Below are 21,032 nucleotides of genomic sequence, written 5' to 3'. Positions count from 1 at the left end.
CCCTTTCCACCATCTACGAGTTACAAGTTAGCGGTGTGATGGAATGTTCTACACTTAATTAGATGAGTACAGCTCTGACACTCAAATAATCCTCTATCCAGGATGCATTTGCTTGCTGCACCATTCACTATCTTCACCACCAGCACAGTGTAGCTACCGTTGTGCAGATAAGGGAAGTGGACAGAAGTTTCCTGAGCGTAAGGGAGAGAGGACATGTGATGTGACAAGTCCCCCAGTGATACTGACCCGCGCTGTCTCATGCTCTCCTGCTCAAGTAACACTATCCTCCAGGCTGGAAGTCGTTATGTGAGAAACTTGGATGAGATTGCCACTAACTGCAGGTTCCGAAATCACACACTATCCTGACTTGAAAATGTATTGCCAAATCCATCTCATTAAAATAGAAGACCTCCTTCAATTCCTGACCTTTATTTGGTATGTTGTGCAAGTTTCCTTGCCCCTCCCAAGTGTTACAAACCTGTCTGAGTTCAGGATGCATGATTTTGTTCTAATCTTTTTCTACAGTATGCTTTGCATCCGAGACCCATCCGGATTTATCCCAGCCCCTGTGGAGAGGTATCGGCAAATTCTGCTCCCTGCTCTTCAGCTTTTCCAGGTGATGCTGACTTCCAGCACTGGGAAGCATCAGTTGGCTGCAAGTCAGGTAACTGTGCACATTGATCCCCTTCCTCCCACTCCCAGATCTATCACCAACATTGCGGAGATGTTCTAAAGCCTGACTGATATACAAAATTAGAGTAATCTCTTTAAGACTGGTTTGGTTTGGAATTCTCAGGTCAGTAGACGACTTGAATTTTCCAATTAGCGGTATTTTGTAACGTCCAGGAGCAATTTGGTCCAGTCCAGGGGCACGTCCTGTTAAGTGTAACGCTAAGAGGAGGGCCTATCTTCCCTCTCAGTGCACAAATGATCCACGACACTTTGCAGGGAGGGAAAAGGAGGTTTCTGTGTCCGGGCTGATCCTACCTTTGAATCAGCTTCTCTAAAGTAGTTTTTCTAGTTATGACCACGTCACCTTTTCTGGATCTGGATGTGTGAATTGTCTTTCATGGTTCAGTATTATAACAGTGACTGTACCTCAAGAAGTACTTAATTGGCTGACAGTACATTTTGTGATATTCTGAGGTCATGAGAGCTGCTATTCAAACGTAAGCTGTAGTCTTCCTCAGCTGGTTATAATTTCTTTGAACAGGTACTGCAGTTCCTAATCGCCCACTCAGAGCCCATCCAGGCCATTCTACGTTGTCAAGAGATAACTGCGGGATCTCTGCGGGAATTGGCTCTTTTAACAGGCATTATAAGCAAAGCAGCCTTACCAGGTAAGTAACAGAGTCATAGAACAACACACACAAAATGCTGGAGGAACTTAGCATGTCAGGCAGCATCTAAAGATGAGCAGTCAATACTTTGAGCAGAGAATCTTCATCAGGACTGTGTCCTGATTAATAGTCATAGAGCTGTAGAATATGGAAGCAAGGCCTGCTCGGCCCATCACACACTTACTGACCATTGTGCCTTTCTAAGCTAATCTTCTGCCTGCATTAATTCCATATCCTTCTATGCACTGCTTATTCAAGTACCTGTCTTAATGTCTGTGATATGATGATAAAAGAATTAATTCACAGCTTTCATCTGTAGGAGGAAGTTGTCATTAGATTAGCCCTCTCTATTGCTGTGTTATGGCATTCCGATTGTGTAGACTGTTGATGTTATTCCATGATACCTGATGGTAAGATGATTAATACATTTGGTCCTGAGCTAGAAGGCTGTTTGATCTGAAGCCTACGGATTCAGTTGGCTTTTCCAAGATCATCTATAGTAATTCCGTGTTTGCACCTCTGGAGAGAGGACCACGCACACACAAAATGCTGGAGGAAATTTATCTGTTGGGTTCCCCCAGCACTGTGTGTGTGTTGCACAAGATTTCCAGCATCTGTAGAATTCCTTGTGTCTTTGGAGAGAGGGCCAGGTTGCTAATCTCACCCCTGCCACCACTCTTTCCTGCTTGGTAAGTGGGTGCTGTTGCATGAGTTGTCCTCAAAGACACTACTAGAAAGTTGGTTAGCTTGTGCTCTCAGAACAAGAAATAAAATTATCTGCAAGTCTCATTGTAGATAGTTATATTATGGCCCCTACTGTGTGGACGAATCAGTTGCACTGTCAAAATGTTTTAACACATAGAAGGGGTACACTTGTAGTACCTGTGCCAGTGGGGTAGAGATAAAGAACTCTTCAGTCTAACCCCATCTTGCCACTCCATAGCTCTGTAACTTGTGGTTCTCTAAGTATATGTATATACAAATATTAAGACATGCTGGATCTACCATCCTTTCGCGAGTGCATTCCCAACACCAAGCAATGTCTGTGTGATTTTTTTTTCCGTTTTACTTCTCTGATTGTTCAATGGCCCTGTCTTTTAATCCTATTGCAAGGCAAAATAGTATTTCTTCTATCTTTCTGCATAGCTATAATACCCCAGTCCTGGCATCACCTCGTGAATGTGCTCTACGCTCTCTCCAGTGCGAACACATCTTTCCCCTAATGGACTGACCAGAAATGTTAGCAGTAAAAATGTGACCTATCAGAGTTTTATATAGGTGCGACCTTTTTGTTTTTAAAGATTGTGCCTCTGCCAAGAAAGGAAAGCATCTCCCATGCCTTTTTAACCTCCTATCAATCCTGTTAATTCGTAAATTAATCCTTTTCTGATAAGGCCTCAGGTCGCTATTAATTTGCAAATCAGCAGAGTTGGTAGCTTCAGGTGGGATAGGCGGAGAGGCTATTCAATGAAGGGAAAGGTTGACCTAGCTGGACCCTAATTTCTTCTTTTCCACACTTTTATCCTGCTTTGTCCCTTTGGGCAGGTGAATGATTCTTTACTGTACTATATATTGGTTTATAAAGAGGTAATGCTTGGTAAGTCCTGTATATGAAGCCATTGTCACGTTAATCATTTTACTGCTAATACCAGTCTACTTGTGTACCATGCCTCCAAAGCCAGGGTATCCTGCCCAAAATTAAATCAGTACTCTAAATGTGGTCTAACCATAATTAAATCATTTTTGCCCCTTTGAATGCCAGCTTTCTCATGATAAGGATGAACCTATACTCACCCATATTCGCTGAGCGTACTCATTTAATCCTGATTAAAGGTCTTGGCCCGAAATGTCAACTCTATTCCTTAGGAACTGCCTGACCTCCTGTGTTCCTCCAGCAATTCTTGTGTGTTACGATGAATGTAGCATTAGTCTTTAAAAGTCTTGTTCCTGCGTGCCTTCTGGATTTCAGTATTTTCTGCATACAAGACCCTAAGCTGCTACTTTATAGTTCTTGGCTCTGATCTGGTCCATAAAATGATCTTGAACTTCCACCCCCATCCTCTACCCTCTATGTTCCCCTCCCTCACTTACACCTCTCTGGCATTGATTGCTCACTTACAGTAGTTCATTAGAAGAGTTCATTCATAACTTCTTTCCTTCATCATTGCTGTTTACTTAAAGTCAAATCAAAAAATCAAGTCAAATCAAGTTTAATTGTTATTCAAACCATAGGTGATATAGCTGAGTGAGACAGCATTCCTCTGGGGCCAAGGTGCAAAAACATGCGTATTCAAAATAAGAGGAAGGAAGAAAAGAACATAGTCACGTAAAAAGCAAATTTTTAGACCACGTTCCTGAGCCACAAGTCCTGCAAATCGATGGTTCCCAGCAGTCCATTCTGTAATTCCACTGTTCCACTACTGGAGGGCAGCACTGATGGGAGAGGCAACCCCCAACTGAGCTGGGATGCACTCTACAGCGCAAGTCTGATGACTGAGGCCTTGTCCTAGCTACAACTGTGCAACGCTACTGCCTCGCCACCTGTCTCACTACCAAACAAGGGAAGCAGGCCTGCAGCAATCAATGCCCAACAGGGTCTTGCAGCTGCAAAAGAAACGTCCAAGACAGTCACTCACAGTTTCACTGCATGCCACCTTTAGGCCAACTTGAAGACACCAACTCTGGTGCCTCCGAGTAGCAGGCAGCAGCACGATCTCCACCCAGGTCAGCACTTCCGAAGCCAGTCCGGCTTCTCCTTCAGCCCAATGGCCCGGCTCGACATCCGCCAGCCCACCTATACCAAGTCACTGGCTGGCTCTTACAACACCCCGGCTGGCTACTCCAAACAATGAGCAGCTCACTGATGTGTTGGACCTGCTGTACAGGTAGTTATTTGAGTGAAGAATAGTTTTACAATGTTAATAAACACATTTAACAAGGGAAAAAGCACCTTCAGTTGGCCCTCTAGAGGCCCTTGCGTGCATACTGAATAAATCCATAATGGAATAATAACCATAATAGAATCAGTGAAAGACCACACCAACTTGAGCTTTCAAATAATGTGCAAAAGACAACAAACTGTGCAAATAAAAAAAGTAATAATAAAAAAGCAAATAAATATCAAGAACATGAAATGAAGAGTCCTTGAAAGTGAGTCCATAGGTTGTGGGAACATTTCATTGATAGGGCAAGTGAAGTTGTCTTCTTTGATTCAAGAGCTTGATGGTTGAGGGGAAGTAACTTGGTGGTGTGAGTCCTAAGGCTCCTGTAACTTCTTCCTGATGGCAGCAGCAAGAAGGGAGCATGCCCTGACTACTGGAGGTCCCTGATGCTGGATGCTGCTTTCCTGCAACAGCATTTCTTGTAGATGTGCTCAGTGGCAGAGAGGACTTTACCCATGATGAAAGGTCATCCCAATCTGCAAGTTGATAGCCAGTAGTTGACATTGGGTAATTGAAAATTATGGCACAAGAATGAATGATCAGTTAATCTGTTTGCATGTGTTACACTGTTTGCAGTAGTATTACCTGGGGTGGCGGAGGGTGCACAGGAAAGGTGATATTAACCAGGGTCTCAGATGGCTGCTGGGTAGAGGTGATTACAGAATTGAAAACTGACAGGGCATAAGAAGGATTTTAAAACAAAAATGTGCATTTTCAAGTTCAGCCATGGTTTAACCAATGTACACATAGGTTATTAACCATGGGAGTAATTTCCTCTGGCTCTACAGTCTGCAGCTACTTTTAATCATGGCCTCTTGCATCTTTCTTTAATATCTATTTAATATTCATTTGCAAACAAGTTATACTTAACTAATACTATGCAAATCATGCCAATTCCTCACGGCAGTTCCTGATAGATGAAAGTTTTGCATAATCGGCTGTCGTCAGTATAAATCTGGATCGATGCAAGTATTTACCTGCTAACTTATCCATGAAGAAGGTATTAGAATTTGGCCCGTAAAAATTGGATAGTTTATTTACACATTTTGTAAAAGTATGCAAATTAGGAATATTGTGAAATTGTATCTTATCCGCAGTCGATGCTTTATAAGAGGAGGTACACTTTGCGAGGAAGCAGGTTCTCTATTCAATAGACACAAGAGTTCCTGCAGATGCTGGAAATCTTGAGCCACGCAAAATGCTGGAGGAGTTCAGCAAGTCAAACAGCATCTATGGAGGGGAATGAACAATTAACGTCTTGGGCTAAGACGTTTTATAAGGACTGGAAAGGAAAGGAGCTGAAGCCAGAATATGAAATTTTGGGGGGTGGAAGGGGTGCAAGCTGGCAGGTGATAGGTGAGACCAGCTGAGGGCGGGGGATGAAGTGAGGAGCTGGAAGGTGATGGGTGGGACCAGCTGAGGGAGGGGGATGAAGTGAGGAGCTGGAAGATGATAGGTGAGACCAGCTGAGGGAGGGGGATGAAGTGAGGAGCTGGAAGGTGATGGGTGGGACCAGCTGAGGGAGGGGGATGAAGTGAGGAGCTGGAAGATGATAGGTGAGACCAGCTGAGGGAGGGGGATGAAGTGAGGAGCTGGAAGATGATAGGTGAGACCAGCTGAGGGAGGGGGATGAAGTGAGGAGCTGGAAGGTGATGGGTGGGACCAGCTGAGGGAGGGAGATGAAGTGAGGAGCTAGCAGGTGATAGGTGGGATGGGTAAAGAACAGAAGAAAGAATCTACATGGAGAGGACATTAGACCAGGGAACAAAGGAAAGGAAGTGATGAGCAAGTCACGAGGATGAGAAGAGAAAAGAAGGGATGAGAGGGCCATCATAATGGGGAATGGAAAAAAGAGAGAACTAGGTTGGGGGAAGGGGAGTGATTATCAGAGGTTTGAAAAATTGATGATTCATACAATCAGATTGGAGATAACTCAGACAGAATACGAAGTGTTGCTCCTACAACCTGAATTTGGCATCATCATGGCAGTAGAAGAGGCCATGGACAGACATGTGGTTCTGGGAATGGGAAGTCAAATTGAAATGAGTAGCCACTGGGTGAGCCTGCCTTTGTAGCGGGCAGAGCAAAGGTGCTCAACATGTAGAAATGCTGTTTTTAATTATGGTGTTTTTCAATTTTTCAGGTGTGGTAAGTGAGATAGAAGCAGAAGGCAATTATGGTACAATTATGGAACTTAAAGGGCATATTGGACGTTTCCAGGTATTTATGTTTCTATTTAAAATGCTTGGTTCCCTGCTTGCTTTTCTCACTTCTTCCCTTTAGTACAGATTACTTTCATGTTGACCAACCAGTGTTACGTTCTTAATGCTGCTTCAGGTCCATACCTTCCAATGTCAGAATGTCCTTCCAGAGGTGTGATGCCCTGAACTGGCTAACCACAATTTTATGTGCCTTGCATACCTTCTACCCCTTTCTGTGCCAGCTCTCTTGTGAAAAGGCCAATATTGCTTTTCACTTTTCAGTTTTTGTATCTGCTTGCTAGATGTGTTATGTTTTGGACGAGGTGATGATCCTGTACCCTTAGTGACCAGGTTGGTGATTTGAGATTTATCATCCATACTTAGGATTTTGGTCTTTGCCAGGAATTTGGTTGATATTCTTATGATTGGAGTTGCACTCATCCAGGCAAATAATATTCTCTCACACTCCTTACAGATCCATAATTCCTTGAAAGTAGCATCACAGATAGATGGGTCATAAAGAGAGCTTTGGCACATTGGCCTTCATAAATCAATGTCTTGATTACAGGAGTTGGGATGTTATGCTGAGGTTGAATATGACATTTGTTATGCCAAGTTTGGAGTACTGTGGGCTGTTCTGGTTACATATATACAGGACAGGTATCAATAAGATTAAAAGAGTAAAGGAAAATTTATAAGGATGTTGCCAGGATTAGAGAAACTGAGTTGTAGGGAAAGGTTGAATATGTTTGGACTTTATTCTCAAGAGCGTAGGGGAATGAGGGGAAATCTTATAGAGGTATACAAAATTATGAGGAGTTTGATAGTGTGAATGCATGTAGGCTTTTTCCCTTCAGGTTGGATGAGGCTAGAACTAGATGGATCGGTTTTGGGTACAAGGTGAAATATTACAGGGGAATCTGAGGTGAAACTTCTTCACTCAGCAGGTGGTGAGAGTGTGGAATGAACTGCCAGCAAAAGTGGTAGATGTGAGTTTGATTGTGACATTTAAAAGAAGTTTGGATAGGGACATGGATGAGAGCTTCAAGTTCCTGGGTGTCAAGATCTCTGAGGATCTAACGTGGTCCCAACATATTGATATACTAAAGAAGGCAAGACAGCAGCTATACTTTATTAGGAGTTTGAAGAGATTTGGCATGTCAACAAATACGCTCAAAAACTTCTATAGTTGTATCATGGACAGCGTTCTGACACACTGCATCACTGTCTGGTATGGAGAGGCTACTTCACAGGACCAAAAGAAGCTGCAGAAGGTTGTAAATCTAATCAGCTCCATCTTGGGCACTAGATTACTAAGTACCCATGACATCTTCAGGGAGCGGTGTCTCAGAAAGACAGCGTCCATTATTAAGGACCTCCAGCATCCAGGGCATGCGCTTTTCTCACTGTTACCATCAGGTAGGAGGTACAGAAGTCTGAAGGCACACACTCAGCGATTCAGGGACAGCTTCTTCCCCTCTGCCATCTGATTCCTAAATGGACTTTGAAGCTTTGGACACTACCTCACTTTTTTAATATACAGTATTTCTGTTTTTGTACATTTTTAAATAATCTATTCAATATACGTAATTGATTTACTTGTTTATTTATTATTGTTTTATTTTATTTATTATTTTTTTCTCTCTGCTAGATTATGTATTGCATTGAACTGCTGCTGCTAAGTTAACAAATTTCACGTCACATGCCGGTGATAATAAACCTGATTCTGATTCTAGACAGCTATGGTCTGGGTGCAGGTAGTTAGGACTTGGAAGTTTCAGGCTGGCATGAACTAGATGGGCTGAAGTGCCTGTTTATACGCTGTAGTGCTCCATGACTCTATGACTATGACTCGGTACAAGCTGTGCCTGGGTAATAACCAGGTTCCTTATTGAGAAATATCCTTAAATCAGTTTTGTTTGTGAATCAGAAAACATACACAAATCACTGGATATTATATATTATATTATAACAGTTGCTATAAGTGCAGTGAGATGAGAAATGAGTTCTGCTGTTCATAGGAATAAATGTATATACTTACACCATATTTCTGATTTTAACACTATTTTGAGAGCTCATTCATATGTGTAGGTGCCCATAAGCTGGGGATTTGTAACCTAGGAATAATCTACAGTGGGAAGCTTTAGAGCATCAATTTGAGTCTTTTGCAGCCTTCTCCCCAGTCTCTAACTTGCTCCTGTGCCCATAGCATTTATGACTTTGGTTGTCTAGAACTGCTGATGTGATATGGGCTCTCTGTGGCAGGTGAGTAGTTACTTAAGCTTTGTTAATGTTGGAAAAGTTTTGTAGAGTTGAGAAAGCAGTCGCTCAGAGTAGGGCATGCGGTGTCTGACCTGTTGATACCATGATGAGGCTGATCCAGGTGAGGTGCTGCTCCATTGTATTTCCCCAGGCAGATGATATTGGAGAATTCCACATTGGAAAGAGAATGTACGGTATTAGACTCTGGGTGATTGGAAGTGGTCGTTATTATTCCATTTGATGACTTGAGGCAGAAATTGGTATGTTCTTGGTAAAAGGGTTAAGTGTTATGGGAAGTAGATGGAAGAATGGGGTTGAACAAAAGAACTCATACTTATCAATGAGTAGAGTAGTGTAGTGATCCGATCTGTATGCAAGACAAGCTTTTCACTGTATCTTGGTATATATGACAATAGTAAACCAGTTTCAAAGAACCACCATCAGTGAATGGTGGAGCAGACTTCATGGACTGAATGGCCTAATTTTGCTCCTATATCATGTGCTGTTATGGAGTGTTCCTTGCCTATAATGACCATGCTCTGTGGGCCCTGTGGCATGATAACATGGATTGCTGCTTCAGTTAAGTAGCTGCAAGTCATAAACACCAAATCCAGAGCAACATGCAACAAAGTGCTGAAGGAACTCAGCAAATCAGGCAGCATCTGTGAAAATGAATAAACAGTTGACATTTCAGGCCGAGACCTTTCGTCAGGACTGGAAAGGAAGGGGGAAGATGCCAGAATAAAGATGGGAGGTTGGGGGGTGGGGGGGGAGAAGGAGGACAAGCAATATGGTGATAGATGAAGCCAGGTGGGTGAAGGAGGGGTGATAAAGTAAGAAACTGGAAGGCAATAAGTGGAAAAGGCAAAGGGCTAGAGAAGAAGGAATCTGATATGAGAGGAGAGTGGACAATGGGAAACAGGAAAGAAAGAGGGATACCAAGGGGAGGTGTTAGGCAGGTGAGGAAAAGAGGTAAGAGGGCAGAGTGGGGAATGGAAGGGGGGGGGTGGAATTACTGGAAGGAGAAATCGATGTTCGTGCCATCAGGTTGGAGGGTATCCGGACAGAAAATGAGGTGTTGCGCCTCCACCCTGAGAGTGGCAAAAGAGGAGGCCGTGGACTGACATGTCAGAACAGGAACAGAGGGAGGAGTTAAATGGTTGGCTACTGGGAAATTCTGTTTTCGACAATGTGGTCCTTCAACTACATGGCCTCTGGCTTTGGCTCCAGCCTCGACCTCGGCCGCCATCATCTTCAAGTCGACTCCTTCCTTGCTGCCACTGGATCTCAGGGTTCCCTTCCCCACCCCACCACTCTCCAACCCCAGGTCTCTCAGGCTCCCTTGTCACCTCTTGGGTCTTCAGAGCCTCCATCTTTCTTCCTTCCTCCCCCCTCACCCTTCCCTAAACACCTCAACATTACCCCCCTCCTCTGATGCTACCGACTCTCCTCCACCCTCTGAACCCTGCCGTGTCTTCACCATTCCCTCCACCCTTCACCTCTCTGAGGCAGAACCTTCCGTCCTCAGCAAGGATCTTAGTCTCCCACCCACACCTTAGTGAGTTCCGCGCCCACCACAACACCAAGCTTTTCTTCTCTCCCTTCCATCTCTGAGCTTTCTTCTTTGGCAAGAATTCCCCACCCTGCACTGATGACTCCTTCCGTCTCCAACTATCCTCCTCTTCTTGGACACCCTGCTCTGGATCGTTTCAACTTGAATTTCCAATGAGATGTCAACCAGCTTGACCTGCACTCCTCTTTCCTCCTTCAACCTTATACCCCCTGAACCACTCTCACTGCAACAATCTCAACCTTGCCATCAAAACCCACAGACAAAGGGAGTGCCGTTGTAATGTGGCAGACTGACCTCCAGCTTGCTGAGGCCAGGCAGCAATTCTCAGGCCCCTTGAAAAGGACCCAACTCGAGATTCTCAAGCCACTGTCTCCTGCCCAGTCACTAATTCCATCAAATCTGGAGGTCTCCCATCCACTGCCAAGTTCTGTAAAGTTCCCTTACTCCACACTGGTCATTTCTATGTCCTACCCAAGATCCACAAACCTGACTGACTGGGTGCCCAATGTCTCTGCCCACTCCTGCCCCACTGAACTTGTGTCCGCATACTTGACTCCATTCTATACTCCTGGGTTCAGTACCTTCCCATTTACAACTGTGACACTGCATATGCTTGTGATCTCAACAACTTACAATTCCCCGGCCCTGACCACTTCATTTTCATCTTGGACGTCCAGTCCCTATACATTTCTATCTCCCATCAAGAAGGCCTTAAAGCTCCAACTTCTTTCACGATAAAAGACCCAACCAATTCTCCTCACCACCACCCTCCTCTGTCTGGCAGAACTGATCCTTGCCCTCAACAATTTCTTCTTTGGCTCCTCCCACTTTCTAAAAATTCAAGGGGGAGCCGTGGTCCCCAGCTATGCTTGCCTTTTTGTTTGCTACACGGTACAGTCCATGTACCAAGCCTTTTCTGGTAATGCTCCCCAACTCTTTCTGTGCTACGTTGATGACTGCATTGGTGCTGTTTCATGCACCCATGCTGAGCTCATCAATTTCATCAACTTTGCCTTCAACTTCCACCCTGTCTTTAAATTCACTTGGTCTGTTTCTGACGCCTTTCTCGATTTCTCTGTCTGACAAACTGTCTACTGACATCTTTTATGAACCTACTGATTCCCATAGCTATCTTAACTCTCCCTTCCCACGCTGTCTCTTGTAAAACTGCTATTCCTCTTTCTCAGTTCCTTTGTCTCTGCCACATCTGTTCGCAGGATGAGGCTTTCCTTTCCAGGACAGATGCCCTCCTACAAAGAGCAGGGCTTCCCTTAATGTGCCATTGATGCTGCCCTCGCCTGCATCTGTACTCACCCCATTTTCCCACAGCCTTAACAGGGATCAAGTTCCTCTTGTCCTCACCTACCACCCCATGAGACTCCACAACCAATGTGCATTTCTGCTATCTTCAACCGGATTACATCTTTAATCCCACCCTGCTCCCCGCATTGCACAGGCGTAGTTCCCTCTCTGATTTCTTAGTCCTTTTGTCCCTCCCCATGATTCTGCCTCCTGGGAGCGTGAGAAATGCTACACCTGCCCACTTACCACCTCCTCACCTCCGTTCAGGGCCCCAGGCAGTCCCTCCCGGTGAGGCAACACTTCACCTGCAAATCTGTTGGGGTTTGTCTATTATATCTGGGGCTCTTGATGCGACCTCCTCTATGTTGGTCTACCTTAATTTATATCGGATCACTTTGTCCAGAACGTCTGTTCCATTTGTCAAAAGTTGAATATCTTGGTGGTGGCTAACCATTTTAATTCCTATCCCCATTTCCATTCCGACGTGTCAGTCCAAGCCCACCACTTCATAGAGAAGGAGCAACACCTTATATTCCATGGCACGAACATCGAATTTTCCTTCCAGTAAATTTTTTTCATCTTCTTTTCCCTTCTCCCTTCCCTCCTCTATTCCCCACTCTGGCATCTTATCACTTCTCTCTTGCCACTGGTGCTGCTCCTTCCCTTTCTCTGATGGTCTACTCTCCTCTCCTAACAGATTCCTTCTTCTCCAGCCCTTTACCTTTCCCATTCACCTGGCTTCACCTATCACCTATCTTATCCTCCTTCCCCTCCCCTCTACCATTTTATTATGACATCTTCCGCTTTCCTCCCCAGTCCTGATGAAGGGCTCGGCCTGAACCATTGACTGTTCATTAATTTTCACAGATGCTGCCTGACCTGCTGAGTTCCTCCAACCTTTTGTGTGTAGTAGCTGCAAGTTTTTAAAAAAAAATTAGCCCCAAGAACTGCTTCGTTTAAAAAATAAATCGGATGACAACTCCACATTCTGCCAAACGTCGTTCTAACACTAATTATAATTAGATTAGTCTTGATGTATTCTTTCTGTTTCCTGGAGTTTGTTGTTAACACAACAACTGTCAAATTCATTTCTAACAGCCGTTGTACTTCAAAGCTCTGGTGCTAATTTTCTGGGATAATCTCTTCTGGGATAAGCAAACTTTTCACAGTTTAGGATGCAACCCCAGCTCTACTGAAATATCTGTTAGGCTTAAGACTGGTGTCTTTTCATATTATGTTGCAGAATACGTACTGATTCCACATTCATTTCATCTTATCTTATGTGAACACAATCTTGCGCTCTCTGTCAGCTCTTTAATTATCTATTATTATTAAGATTAGTCTCTTCTTTTACTGAGGACTTTCCAACTCATGTACTCAGTATTTATTTATTATTTACCAGTCTTTGTGTATGTATAGTTTTTCATTGAGTCTATTATATTTCTTTATTTTCTTAGAAGTGCCTAGAAGAAAATGAATCTCAAAGTAGTACCCGGTGACATATGTGTACTTTGAAGATAAATTTACTTTGAACTTTGCAATTTGAAAATTAAATTAGAACAATTATATAGAATCGCCGTCATTTCTTATTTCCCAATATTAACTCCCAAGCTCATCCTGAAAGGGATTACAGTAAACATGGAGCTGTTTCTGGATCCATCTTTGTCAGCCTTCAGCCCTATTCAATTTTCTATAAGTTAAGCTGCATATAGATTGCTTCATTTTCTGAGGATTTGTGAGTACTTTGTGCAATCATCACTGAACATGCCCATTTTTTGACCATGAGGTGGGTGAGCCAGGTTACTGCCTAGAGAAGCTCCAGTAGTGATATCCTGGAGTTTAGATGATCCACCTCAAACAATCACAGACGTCGTTCTAATGCCCAGAATGGCTCCAGCTATTATGTGTTTTGTCCTTTGAGTCCTTGATCTTCAGCTTTACCAGGGCTTCTTGATGACGAAGGCATTTGGACCAGACTTGTGCTGAGATGTGGTCTGAAGGAAAGCCCTACTGACACTGGTGATCAGATTATCAGAGTAATTTGAATGCATTGCCGGTGATACTTATCACGACCACTGGCCAAATGCTCAGTTAAATGCCTGTCTTGTGACTCTACTCCAACAACTTGGCCAGAGGCACAGTTAGTTCAAGAGCACAAGTCTTGAGTCCTACAGCTCTTGTCTGAGTCTGATACCCAGTGTGTGAGCTACTTCTTTGATTATCAGGAATAGTGAATCAGATCAGCTTTGATGCTATGAAATGTACCATCACTCGACACTGCTGAATGTGACGGCGTAAGCACAAAATAATCTGCAGATGCTGGGGTCAAAGCAACACTCACAATACGCTGGAGGAACTCAGCAGGTCGGACAGCATCCGTGGAAAAGATCGGTCGATGTTTCGGGCCGGAACCCTTCGTCGAATGTGACTGCGAATGCCTCACCCATGCTTTGGGATCCACCATTGTTGGGGGACTAGAGATTTTCTTTGAGCCTCCTCCCAGTTTACTGTTTATTTTTCTGTCACCATTCACAGTTGTAGAGCTTTGATTTCTTCCGTTAGTTATCAGATCGCTTAGTCCTGTCCGTTGCAATACTGCTTTTACTGCATTACAATTTCATTATGTTGGCACTGTGTGGCCATCTCCCTAATCACTGATTGCAGTAAAAGCTGCTGCTGATGGTTTACGTTGCCTTATGACCTCCCAGTTGTGTATTGAGTTGGTCCCATTTTGGCATGATGGTGGTGTCACACGTCCAGAAGAGGGTATTGCCTTGTGAAGCAATGGATTGGTCTCCGCTATGGAGTGCACTGGTCATTCCTACCAGTGCTGTCAAGGAATGGTGCACCTAGGAATAAACAGTTTTTGCAGATGCTGAAATCCAGAACAGCACACACAAAATGCTGGGGGAGCTCAGCAGGTCAGGTACCATTTACAGAGGGGGATAAACAGTGGACCCTTCAGGCTAGGGAAGGGTCGCGGCCTGAGAAATCAGTTGCTTTATTCCCCTCCAGAGATGCTGGCTGACTTGCTGAGTTTTTGCTGAATGATGCATCTAGACCAGGTTTATCAGTAAAAATGATGGCAGTTCAATTGCTCCCTTACATTGACTTGTTCACCATCTGTACAATCCCAATATGGTAGAATTATCATCTTGCCCTTGTCTGGCTCAGTCGGAGGTGCTGGCATCAAACTACCCTCGGTGATGGGCAGTGAAACTTCCTTCCCAGTGTATGGTACAGTCCTGGTGCAGGGTTTCAATCCAAACCGTCAACTATCTCTTTGCTTGCACAGATGCTGCCTGATCTGAGTTTTTGCAGCAGCTTGTTTTTTTTTTAATTCTGTATGTGCTTATTCTGACCTGGAGTACTAATTCATCAGTAAAGGAAAATCGGTAATGAGGAAGGGGTTTTGTGTTTGTGTTTGAGCTGACGAATTGAGATAATGAGATCATGGTTTCTGAGGTCGATATTTAAGGCCCACAGGGCTGTCACACATGCGTGTCACTGTTCTGTTGCCTCAACTAGATTTGTGCCACTTGTAGGGTAAGATATATTCAGGGACTATCGTGGAGAAATGTGATGTGTTGGCTGTTTGTGATGTTTCTTTGTTGCTGGACTATTCTGCAGGGTATTTTCCTCATTAAAACAAAATTCCTCAAGGTGTTCATGAAGAAAACTGAGTTTCAGCTGGGGAATAAATTTGCTGTGTCTAAATCCAGTACTTTTAACTCCTCTGAGTAGCCTTACCAACTTTACTATTGCTATGTTTAGAAACTTCTGAATGACTTGCTAGGCTACTTCTGGGAGCAATTAAGAGCCAAGGACATTGCTATGAGTCTGGAGCTGCACTTCAATCAGCTAGTAATGAATGGCAGATTTTCTTCACTGAAGGACATTAGTACACCAGATGTGTTCTTGTGTCTATCCAGTATTAGTGTTACTTAGTTTTGAGTCAGTTGATTTCTAGACTTATGGAAACCTCATGGCCTGGTCCCATCTTTACAAATTGAGGGCAATAATTTGTAGTGTACTTCTAGATTTAAAGGATTTATGTGGAAAGCTTTTCTATTTGCACTTCTCAAATCAACTATACAAAGGCAAAGTTGAAACTGTTTTCACACATAGTGCATCCTACAGTATGATTATCTTTTCAATAAAGAGCAACTCATTTTCGGTCTTACTGACCTCTGGCTTCTTCTTTGACTCCCAGCGTCAGTGTCTGGCCCTGCTCAGCCGCTTTACTGTCTCAGACCGACTTTCTGAGTTCAAAAAGCAGCAAGAAGGCTCTCAAGTTGGTGGGGTTAACAAGAGGGATGAAATGGAACTTGCAATGCAACAGGTATGGATCCAGTTAGTGTCCTGTCTTTTGTCTGTGATATGTAGAAGAGGCAATTACCCTGATTTGAAAGTAAATGATACTAGTTTTAGTCTGAACTTAGTTTTTCTTGCTTTTAAAAATGGACAGGTTAATATACTGATCGAATCAATCAACTTAAATGAAGGGAAATGTTAGTTAATTGACGTGATAGATAATTAATTTCAAGCAAATGAGGTGGGGTTTAATACATAGGAGGTTTAACCATGCCCAGTGCAAGTGTGCTTTCTGTGAACACAACCTGCAGGTTGGCAGAGAACTCAAATTCTACCAGGGATCATGTCTAGCTAATTGGCAGAAAGAAATCTAGTTTTCTGATACCTTGGTTTGGAAAGTGAGTTTGATGTAAGCAATAGTTCTGTTTTTCTTGCAGATTTGTGCAAACGTGGTTCAGTATTGTCAAATGCTTCTGATACAAAGCAGTTCTGGATCCCGGCATACTATTTGCCTCTTTACTCCTAGCCTTGCTGAAGGGACATCTCGAGAAGGTACCCGGCAAGGTAAGCAACTTCATGCCTCCTTATAAGCACATACTCCAGTGCGTTCCTCTCCCACTGATTCCTGATCTGTAATTAAATCTTCCCAGAGTTACAACATAGTACGTAGTTTGGCTGTAACTTTGCCTAACTCATTTTGACTGTAGCTTCTGAGAGACTGGGCATAACTATAACCAGTGCATTCATCATACTGTGTTTGGTGTTTTGAAATCTTACTGTGACCACATGTGACTGTAAACTCTGTATGGCTGGGTGTAACTAACTAAATACCTTACAACCAGGTGGGACTATGATTCCCACATGGCCACTTTGATGGTGTACATTGTATAACTGGCAGAGTTTTCTAAACCTCCCCTTAATTTCTTTTCAGTCTGTAAAACTATAAGCCAGACCCTTAGGCCATTTGGCCCTTCAAGTCTGCTCTGCCATCCGATCATGGCTGATTTTATTATCCCTCTCCACCCCATTCTCCTGCCTCAACCTTTGGCTTGTTCAAGAGATTCAGTCTTTTTCTGATTAGATGTGCATTAGATTTTTTTATTTATGGGCATTTGAGACTAAAAGATTGATTTAGCATTTAATGTGTACCTACTGTAAGTTTTCAGCAAGCTTTCCTGCAAAGATTGACTCCATTGTTGCCTATAAATATTATCCACACATAGACAGTTAATATTTGTAACAGTGTTATGCAGGTATCATAGTCTCCTGCCTCAGAATCCTGGTGGATCCACATTGTCTCTTGCTGGAAACTCTTTGTAACAGCATGGTGACTGAAATAATGCCATGCAGCTCCCTGTAAAAGATGTGCAATAGAGAGAATAAAAGAGTTGTGTGAGAACAGAGCCTGTGGGAAGATAAAGACAAAATAGGACATACAAGAAATATTAGTACAACTAGGACAATGTTATGCAGTTTCAAGTTGCAGTCATTATTTTTGGCAGAGGCAATATCGCATAAATACACCTTTTGTTTGTCACCTCAGTGATAGCTGATGAATTTTAATTTATTGAAGGAAGTCTTTGACCAGCCTAAAGATGCTGGCATTTCCCTTCTTGAGTTATAGTGACAAATGTTTTTTCTCCCCTATTTACAGATGCTCAGCTGGCAATGGTTCCTTACTGGAGGCTGCCCAGTCTTGGAGTCGTGCTGTTCCTATTGAAGCAGAGTGCAAATGATTTCTTCAGCAGCTACGAGAACCACCGGCAGAGTGTGACTAAGTATCAGAATCTGCAACATCTTCCTCCGGATGAAATAAAGGAGGTAGCTGTTTTCTATAGTTTGTGATTTGAAAACTTGAACAGATGCCCTTCCCTCAGGGATTAACAGTGGTGCAAGATAATTTTAATTATAGTACTGTGCACAAGTCTTAGGCACGTACATGTAGCTAGGGTGCCCAAGACTTTTGTACAGTACAGTAGTAATTTTATGTATTGTACTGTACTACTGCAAAAAAAAAACCAAATTTCATGATATATGTGAGGGATGATAAACCCGATTTGGATATGGTGAAGTTCCTAGCGCCAGATATAGGTAATAATCCATAGGAGGAAATGTGGGCTTTTTCCTCAAGCATCTGCATTACAGTCACAACTGTTAATGGCATTTCTCTGTAACTTGGATGATGGGTCACAAGACCGTATATTGAAGCTTGGCGGTAATGGGTGTCATTGTGAACACGGTAAATTGCTAATGTTTGGTAGTCTGTCAAATAGGTTAGTGCTCAAGCAATGAGAGAAATCAGTTGAGAGGAAAGCCAGTTATCAGAGCTGATCAGATGTCTGATCATATCAACTGCCTCCGTGAGCTTTCCTGGATCACCACATTTTCTCTTCCAAAGAGAGTCAATGAGATTTGCATCATTCTTATATAGAGAATAATATTGGTATTCCCCATGTCTCCACTGAAGGACAATATTTGTGTCTTTGTAAAGTTCCAGTTATGTTCTAACAACTATAAACTGCAACAAATGATGCAAAAAACACAAAATGATGGAGGAACTCAGCAGGTCACACAACATCTCTGGAAATGAATAGAACAGTCGACATTTCAGGCCAAGATCCATCAGGACTGAGAAGAAAGGGGGCAGACACTGGTCTCTTCTCATCTGCCTGTCACCTCTCCTGGGTCTCTCTTGTCTCTCTTAACCCCTCCCCCCAACAAGCCTTTGCTTTCTCCTTTGGTCCACTCTCCTCTCCCATCAGATTCCTTTCTCTCCAGCCCTTTACTTTTCTTACCCACCTGGCTTCACCTATCACTTTCTAGCTATGCTCCATCTCCTCCACCAACCTTTTCATTATGGTGTCTTCCCCCTTCCTTTCCAGTCCTGAAGAAGGGTCTTGGCTTGAAACGTTGACTGTTTATTCATTTCTATAGATTCTGCCTGACCTGCTGAGTTCCTCCAGCATTTTTATTGTGGTACTTTGGATTTCCAGTCTCTGCAGAATTTCTCGTGTTTAACAGATGATGTTACTGTTCAGCTGACCGACTCACCGTCTTGTGTCCACAGCTATGTCAAGCATTAGTACCGGCTGGTGTGGACAAGATTTCGGCTGCTCAGCGACAGGTCCTGGCCAGGCGACGGCTTGTGCACCAGATTAACCACAGAGCGGAGCTGCTGTCCCTCTATTGCTGTATCCTTTATTACTGGTGCCCTCACACTTCACTGGCTTCTAATGAAATCCACTTCATTTCCATAACTGGTCCCAGCTGCTGCTTAATTATTGCCTGCTTTAATGAAAGGAGTGTCTGGAACTTGGCAGTGGCGGCGATAAATAACGTGCCGGTTTAGCAGTGTGGCTGTAAGTAATGCCTCCAGTTGGGAGGGGGTAGAGTGTGGATAATATCTTTGGTCTGGAGGAGTGAAGAGGAAGTGGGTGGGGGAAAGGTAAATAAAGTCTCTGATTTGGTGAGGGAGGGGGAGAGTTGAAATTGAACTCAAGTTTCCAGTTTTCCTCTTTGACTCATTTTAACTTTTCAGACATTGTGGAAAACTGCCTCTTCATCTTGTGGCGCCATTTGGAGTATTATTTCCTGTACTGTGTCCCCTCAGATACTCAAGATTTTTTGAATGTCCTGGGCGGGGCATACCAAGGCAGGGAACATCAAGGTGAGAAGCAGGTTTGCAGATAAACTTTGCAAGTTGCTGACTGGCATTAGGTCAGTCATTTTAATCTCAAGTGTTGAAGTCCATGTGTACACCACATGTCATTGTTATCGCGGTCTAACTTGTGCATCACTTCTATTATTCTATTATTTCCATGGATGCTACAGCAGTGAAGTGGTTAGCACGATGGGTCATTGCAGTTCGGAATTCAATTCCAGCGTTGCTTGTAAGGAGTTTGTATGTTTTCCCCATGACTGTAGGTTTCCTCTGGGTTCTCTAGTTTCTTGTCACAGTCCAAAAGTGTACCAGTTTGTTGGTTAATTGTAAATTGTCCTGTGATTAGGCTTAAGTTAAATAGATGGGTTTTTTCGAAGTCTTTGGGTTACAACGGACTGTTCCAAGCTGTATCTCTAAATTATAAAACTGTATTACCCAGTGCAATAGGTCACAAACTGAATTGGGGGAGCTTGTACCAAGGTTGTGATCTTCTAGCTGCAGTGCTGAAAACTTGCTCTTCAGAATCAGCCACACTGCTAACTAAGCTGTTCCAGTACCATTAAAACACTGGCATGTACTTCATGATGTATCCAGGTGTATCCTATTTACAAAGGGCAGATTCATTCTGGCTAACTACCACTCCGTCAGTCTGCTCTTAATCCTGTACGATGTATTACAGGTTAAGTCAATAGTAAAGAAGGCAAATGCAATGTTAGACCCAAGAGATTCTGGAGATGCTGGAATGTTAGCTTCATTTTGAGAGGACTAGATTATACTGTAACAGCAAGGATGTAATGCTGAGGTTTTATATGGCATTAGTCAGACCACATTTCAAGTATTGTGAGCAGTTTTGGGCCCCATAATCTAAAAGAATATATTGGATTTGGAGAGGGTCTTGAGAAAATTCACAAGAATAATCCTGGGAATGGAAGGGTTAAAATTCTGAGTGTTTGATGGCTCTGGACCTCATTCAAATAATGAAAGGTGTAGATATAGTGGACCGAGAGAGGATGTTTCCAACAGTGGGGATATCTAGGACTGGAGAGCACAGCTTCAGATAGAGGGATGTCCCTTCAGAACAGAGATGAGAGGGAATTTCTTTATCCAGAGGGTGGTGAATCTGTGGAATGTATCGCCACAGACAGCTGTGGAAGCCAAGTCATTGGGTTTATTTAAAGCAGAGCTTGATAGGTTCTTAATTAGTAGGGGTGTCATAGGTTTTTAGGAGGAGAATGGGGTTGAGAAGGAAAATAAACCAGCCATGATCAAATGGCAGAGCAGACTCATAGACTGCATGGCTTAATTCTGCTCCTATGTCTTAAGGTGTAGGCCATTCAATATATTGAGCCTGCTTCGCCTTTGGCAGAGCTATCAACGGCAGTCACCACCAGCCAGTCCACTGATATCCTGTGTAGACTTTAGCAGGGCGGGTCGCAT

General features: G+C 43.3%; 1 protein-coding gene across 1 annotated transcript in view; it reads left to right on the top strand.

Moving 5' to 3' along the window:
* The window catches only part of nup205 (nucleoporin 205), a 136,842-nt gene that overhangs the window by 110,635 nt on the left and 5,175 nt on the right, over positions 1 to 21,032 (top strand). Inside the window, exons 34-41 of the mRNA XM_063058283.1 lie at positions 526 to 664; positions 1,214 to 1,340; positions 6,426 to 6,502; positions 15,834 to 15,962; positions 16,372 to 16,498; positions 17,589 to 17,755; positions 19,002 to 19,125; positions 19,473 to 19,601. Of these exons, the coding sequence (XP_062914353.1) occupies positions 526 to 664; positions 1,214 to 1,340; positions 6,426 to 6,502; positions 15,834 to 15,962; positions 16,372 to 16,498; positions 17,589 to 17,755; positions 19,002 to 19,125; positions 19,473 to 19,601 (1,019 nt within the window). The remainder of the gene's footprint in view (positions 1 to 525; positions 665 to 1,213; positions 1,341 to 6,425; positions 6,503 to 15,833; positions 15,963 to 16,371; positions 16,499 to 17,588; positions 17,756 to 19,001; positions 19,126 to 19,472; positions 19,602 to 21,032) is intronic.

The sequence above is a fragment of the Mobula hypostoma genome, chromosome 9 (genome assembly GCF_963921235.1).
Source record: "Mobula hypostoma chromosome 9, sMobHyp1.1, whole genome shotgun sequence".
Lineage (NCBI taxonomy): Eukaryota > Metazoa > Chordata > Chondrichthyes > Myliobatiformes > Myliobatidae > Mobula > Mobula hypostoma.
The sequence above is the reverse complement of the archived record's forward strand: the minus strand, read 5'-3'. Positions and strand labels throughout refer to the sequence as shown.